This window comes from Pteropus vampyrus, unplaced genomic scaffold, assembly GCF_000151845.1.
Source record: "Pteropus vampyrus isolate Shadow unplaced genomic scaffold, Pvam_2.0 Scaffold172, whole genome shotgun sequence".
In the NCBI taxonomy this organism is placed as follows: Eukaryota; Metazoa; Chordata; class Mammalia; order Chiroptera; family Pteropodidae; genus Pteropus; species Pteropus vampyrus.
This window is the reverse complement of record NW_011888953.1, coordinates 2,464,122-2,470,442: the sequence shown is the minus strand read 5'-3', so window position 1 is coordinate 2,470,442 and position 6,321 is coordinate 2,464,122. Positions and strand designations below refer to the sequence as shown.

The 6,321-nt window shown below is 34.9% G+C and overlaps 1 protein-coding gene across 1 annotated transcript in view; it reads right to left on the bottom strand.

The window, feature by feature from the left end:
* Nucleotides 1-6,321, bottom strand: part of C9 (complement C9) — a 60,750-nt gene that overhangs the window by 10,889 nt on the left and 43,540 nt on the right. The window contains exons 8-9 of the mRNA XM_023536913.1: nt 4,025-4,265; nt 1,179-1,304 (exon numbers count right to left, since the gene is read on the bottom strand). Coding sequence (XP_023392681.1) covers nt 1,179-1,304; nt 4,025-4,265 — 367 coding nt within the window. The remainder of the gene's footprint in view (nt 1-1,178; nt 1,305-4,024; nt 4,266-6,321) is intronic.

The following is a 6,321-nucleotide window of genomic DNA, read 5'->3' as shown; positions in this document are numbered from 1 at the left end:
ATTTTAAGATGATTTTTGTTTATCCTTCTTCATTATTATGGATGAGAAAACTGAGACTCAGAGAGGTAGCACGACAACGCCAAGGTTACTTAGTTAACTTAAGGGCCAAATATTGAAATTATGACATTTGATGGCAAGTTCAGTTTTCTTTTCAATTCATCAGTAGTTTTCAATCATGGCCACATGTTAGTGGTTGGTATGCTTTAAAAAATATCAGGCTTTTCTCTTGTCTGCTTCTCCACTATCCTTAAAGGTGTCTCAGCATTTGTATTTCTGAAAATGCTCTCAGGTATTTATGAGTAGAGTAAAAATTGAGAATTCCAGTACAGCTTCATGCTTGTAAATCTACTAAAGATTAACAGAAGTAGTATTTATACCAAGATACTAATATTTTTAAAAGGGTTATATATTGATTTAATGTTAAGGATAAATTAGGGATTTCTCTTTTTATTCCAGTTTTATTGAGATATAATTGACAGACATTGTATAAACTTAATGTGTAGACATACATATATACTGCAAAATAATTACCATAATAAGTTTAGTTAATATACATCACTTTGTAAAGTTACATAAATTTTTTTTCTTGTGATGATAACATTTAGGATCTACTCTCTTAGTAATTTTCAAATATACCATACAGCATTGTTAACTATGTACAGTAACATCATATCTTACACCCCCAGTACTTATTTATCTTATAACTGGAAGTTTGTACCCCTTGACCAATTGGCTGAAGGTGGATTAGAAATTTCAGGTCAGGTAGAAGGTTGAGTTAGAAAAATGTTTTGCCTTTCTGCTTTTTCCATAGATACACACGGTACCATCACTTGCTCATTCAGAAGCTTTGTTAAAAATAGAGGGGAAAAGAAAACTTTTCCTCAAGATATTTTTCTACCATTGCTTTCTACTATTGCCATTATAAATACACAAATCTATAATGACTATAGTGTGATTGAGGTGAGCACTACACAAACCTGCACAATAGTGATACGGATGGATATAGTCTATGGGTTACTTGTGTTCAGAATGGTTTGGAAAGCACTGAAAGATACAATAGTTTTCAAACGCTTCTTTTTTTAAATAAAGAGAAACTAGACAATAAAGAGAGCTCATAGCAACAGGGCAGTATTCACTGACCACCACCTTTCTTTTATTTTTAATGTAACCATACTTACCAGTTTTACCATCACCCCTTTTTAAACAATCATTTTTATCAATATCTCCTTTGAGTTCAACTCCAAAATTCACAGATAAGTCCACATTAAACCCGAGGCATTTCTTTACGTCTTTTAGTTCAATATCTGTTGAATGTATATAGTTGAAAATTATTAAATCACGTCATCAATATCATAAATAAATTTTAATTTTGCTATCTTTAAGGAGCATCCTTACTTGGATTCCTAGACATTATTATTGAATTCAAATGCAAGGTCATATCTGTCCTGCTTTGTCCTCATATTAGAGTCTAGTGACCTCCTTTTGACTTTGCTTGCCAGCTTAATGGCAAAGGACATACAAATTTACCCCTTGTTTAAAAAGGACATAGGTCAGACTAGGGTGGTTACAGTAAAGTCCTAAACCTCTAATACCATAGAAGAGAGACAATAACGTTTAACATGTATTAAATGCTTACCGCATGCCATTCTAAGCATTTTGTATGCATTATGCATTAACTAATTTAATCCTTGCATCAAGTTCTGTTATTATTCTCATTTTACAGATAAGGATACCGAATTATAGAGCAGTTAAGTAACCTGCTGATGGTATTCAGTAATTAGTGAAATTAGTATGTAAACCTAGAGCTGCCTGGCTATTAAGCACTTCTCTGTATTGACTTCATAGTTTGCTCATGGGATTTATCCAACATCTCATGATCCTCTCTGGAAGTCTCAGTTTGTCATTAAGGTAGCTGGTGCTTTGCTTTGAGCAGATGGTTTATATATGAGACAACTCTGTTTGGTCCTGTGAATCAGTCTTGGAAGCTGACTCATTGTGGTATGTGAATGCTCTAGTTATTAGGAAGAAAGATCCTAATATTTACTAAAGCATATAATTTATTGTCTAGTACATGACTTAAAAGGGAATGATTCCTTTATTTTAAGAGTAAACTGCCAGGCCTCACCTCATTGATCATGTTAGTTTTTGCTCTTATTTATCATTTCAGGTATCTCTCTCTCTCCCTCCCCCCACCCACCCCACACAAATATATGGTGGTTTGTCCTGGAAGCCAACATGATTTATGAAAAAGGAAAGGGAGAAGTTAATCCCAGGGTTCTATGGTCAGTTTTAGAAGTAGAGATCTGGGAGCATTTAGGCATTTATTCAACAAATATATTTTATGCACCCACAATTAGTGAGAACTTGAGAAATATCAGGTGAAATTTCCCATGGGAAAGGAAGGGGGATCAAAATGAAAGACAATGCTTAAAATCCAGAACACTAGATTTCCAACCTTAACCTAAGAAGCATGAGGACTCTGATTCTGAAGATGAAGATGAAAATACCTAAGTGACCTCAAAGACCTTAGAGTCTCTGCTTCAACCCTGTGGACGTTTCCATGTCCAGACAGAGTCTGGACATCCCAAATTGAGGTGGAAGACATGGCTTTGTCCTCAGATATTGCCACTAGAGAAGTGAGAAAGATGACTTCCTCTTTAAAAACACCAGGACTGACCTAATGATCTTTGTCTATTAAGGCCAGAAGGTCAATAGATTTAAGTTGGTAGCTCTGAGTTGCCCAAGATTAAAGATTTCAGCCCATGGAGATTTTTCACCAAAGAACTCTTAGCCCGATGGGTTCCTTGTGTTTTGGTCACCCAAGCTGATCCTTTCTCTTCTGGTTTTCAAGTTACTCAAGACACAGTCCTTTTGTGCCCCTTCCCTGTGTGATAGCTATATCAATAGAGCTTACCAGACAGGGCTCAGAGACCTCGTTATGCTACTTGCAGGATATAGCCCTGTGAGGCAGTATAAGCCAAGCAATTTCATATTCTGCTCCCCTGGGCAAGGCCTCTACCTGCTCAAGACCAGACCAAGGCATCAAAAGGAACTGGTTTTGGCCACATATATTTATTTCATTCATAGGGTGTTTACCAACTATGGGGACAGTGTCAGCTCTGAGATCATAGATGCATCTCATTCTTTACTTGACACTAACAGAAGCTATGGGGAAGGAGCCATGAAAGTGATTTGGTTTGGGATGACACTTCCTCTCCTAAGAATAATACCCCAAAACTTTGAGAGCAGAGAGAAGAGATATGCTGACATCCTTCACCTCTTTAAGAAATATTATAACTTGCCATAATTATAAAATCAGTACTCAAAACTTATTAACATAATCCCCTTGCATCTACTTTATTCTTAAAAGGTTTAGATAAATGCTTCAGGCCAGAATGGCAATTATGTACCACATAAACCTATACATATGGCAGACCTTGATGATCAACTATGGCCTTCTTTCCATCACTTTAATTGTGGTCAGAAACCTACTCAACGTGGACCCAATTAAAATACCACCATATGATTGGAATTGTCATCATACAAGGTTAAACTAATTTTCCACCCTTGCTTTAAGATGTTAGACTTGTATGGTGTTAACATTGCTTTCTCCCTAAGAGAACATTTAGAACAGTATTTTCCTGCTAATACTGAAGAATAATTTGGAAGATAATCATCATACATATAACTGAATCAGTCTACTGAATAAAAAATAAGTTATGTAAATTATGTCTCTTGTACCTTTTTTCACCATTTAAATAGGATTTCATCAAAAGTAGCATTACTGAAGAATTTTGTGCATTTCTCAGCAGTTCTGCTGAGTATGACCAAGTCATCTTGTTTGAGGTAAAAGTCAATTTGCTGTTTGATAAGGTTTTAGATTCTGAAGGGCAGGGAGAGGATCCTCAAAAAAGCAGGTTACAAAACTCTATTCTAAAGCCTTTAACTATTGAAAGAGGTTAGCAATAGGAATAGTGGTTGATTAAAACAATATTAGAAGTGAGAGTTCTATTTCTAGGTATACCTTTCTCTTTCATGTTAGCTTTATCCAAAATATATATTAGTTCATAGAATCCTCCTAGAGACCCAGAACTACTGTAGTGGGTTCCATAGTTTTCCAAAAATGCATAATATTCCCCCTTTTCATAGGTAGTTGGCAGAGCTTTTAAATCATCCAAGAAAGTTGGTGTCAGCATAACATCCCGACTTCTCATCACAAATCTTCCCAGATCAACTACTCCTTTCACACGCAGAAACATTTTGTCCTTTGTTGTAGAACAGAAGAAAATAAATGTGAGTTTTATGACCATTATTTCACAAAATCACAAAGTTTAGAATTTCCACAGGTAATACATTTTTTAGCAGTGCCCATAAGATACCACTTTAACCCACTAGAATGGCAACTTTACATACTATCCATATCAACTGTTGATGAAGATGTGCAGCAACTAGAACACTCTTATACATTGCTGGTGGGAGTGTAACCACTTTGAACTGTTTGGCAGTTTCTTATCAAAGAAAGCACACATCTACCCTATGACCAGCAATTCCATTTTTACAAATTTACCCAAGATCAATGGGAAAAAAATAGTCCACAAAAAGGCCTGCACAAGATTTTTATAGCAGCTTTGGTCAGGACTCCCTAAAATTGGAAATGATTCAAATGTCCATCAACAGGGGAATTGATAAATTGTAGTATATTCACACAAAAGAATACTAGTTAGCAATAAAAATAAACAAACTACTGATACATGCAACAGCATAAGTAAATTTCAAAAATATTATGCTGAGTGAAAAAAGTCAGACACAAAAGAATATATACTGTATGATCTATTTATATCACATTCTAGAACAGATGAAACTAAGTTATGATCAGAGAAATCTGGTCAGTGGTTGCCCCTCAGGTGGTAGGGAATTGATTGTAAAGGGCATGAGGGAATTTTTCTGAGGTTGTGGAACTGTTCTATATCATGTTGGAGAAGGCGGTTACACAGGCGGATACAACAGTCAAAACTCATGGAACTATGTGCTTAAAATCTTTGCATTTTTATTGTATGCAAATTATACCTCACTAAGTTGAGTTAAAAAATATTAACAATGGAAGAAAATATAGGCATTATATATGAGGCTCAATTTTTTTATTTTGCAAATGAGGGAACTGTGATCCCAAGGTATAAAATTATTTGCCCCAAATGACACAGATAGTCTGTGGCAACAAATGGTACTAAAAACCTAGGTCTCAAGTCTCCTTGTTTCTTCCACTACGTTCTCTTAATCTTTGATAACAGAGATGGTACAGACAATATTTTGAAACATGGATTTCAAGCCAAACTAATACAACAATTAAATATTTCCTGGGATGATGGCTTAAATTTTTAAGAGAAGAGTGAGACAGTGGTAATGAACTATGTGATTCATTGCCATAGACCATCTCAGCCAAAACTAAATTACAATTAGCACTCATGATTCATTGCCATAGACCATCTCAGCCAAAACTAAATTATAATTAGCACTCATGATTTTATAGATGATTCTCCTGAGACTCTTCTGCTGTAGTAGCAGTTGGCATATGTTAATTGCGTGGGAGTTAAAAACATTTTATTATTTATTAAAGATACATCTTCGTGAATATGAAAATCATACCATGATTTCTATGTTCTAGAAGCACAATTGTTCGCTGCATTACTTAACTTCAATTGATAGTGGGTGAATCAGTCTCTAACAAAAGTCCTAAAGGAACTTAGTGCAGATGTAATAAGTCATATGAGTTCCCCGACTTGCATAACTTGCATAACAATTCTCAATGGAATCTCAAAGATGCACGAAACATTTGGATTCCTTTTCATTGTTACTAAAATTAGGAGATATATCTTGTCAGAAAGATGTTCTGTTCTTTGGCTCATCTTATTTTAGAGGTAGACCTTAGGTCATTCCCATTCAAATGTACTGTTGTTTCTTGCATCTTAAAGGAATTAAAAAAAAAAATATATATATATATATGTATGTGTATGTATTGAGGTAAATACACACACTAATAGCAAAAAATACAAAGACAAAATACATAGTGAGGTTCAGAAAAATCGATACTTTTCTGTGTTGTCGGTGGGAATATAAACCATTACAAACCTTCTGTAATCTGGCAGTATGTAGTAAATGCCTTAAAATGTGCCTTTCTTAGCGTACAGGAATTTATTCTAAGGAATCAGATTTGTATACGTTGCATGTTTAAGCATTATTCATCACTGCAAAAACTTCGAATTAATCTGAACTTCAGTGGTAGAGAATTGGTTAAATAGCACGAAGCATTTATTTGATAGATCA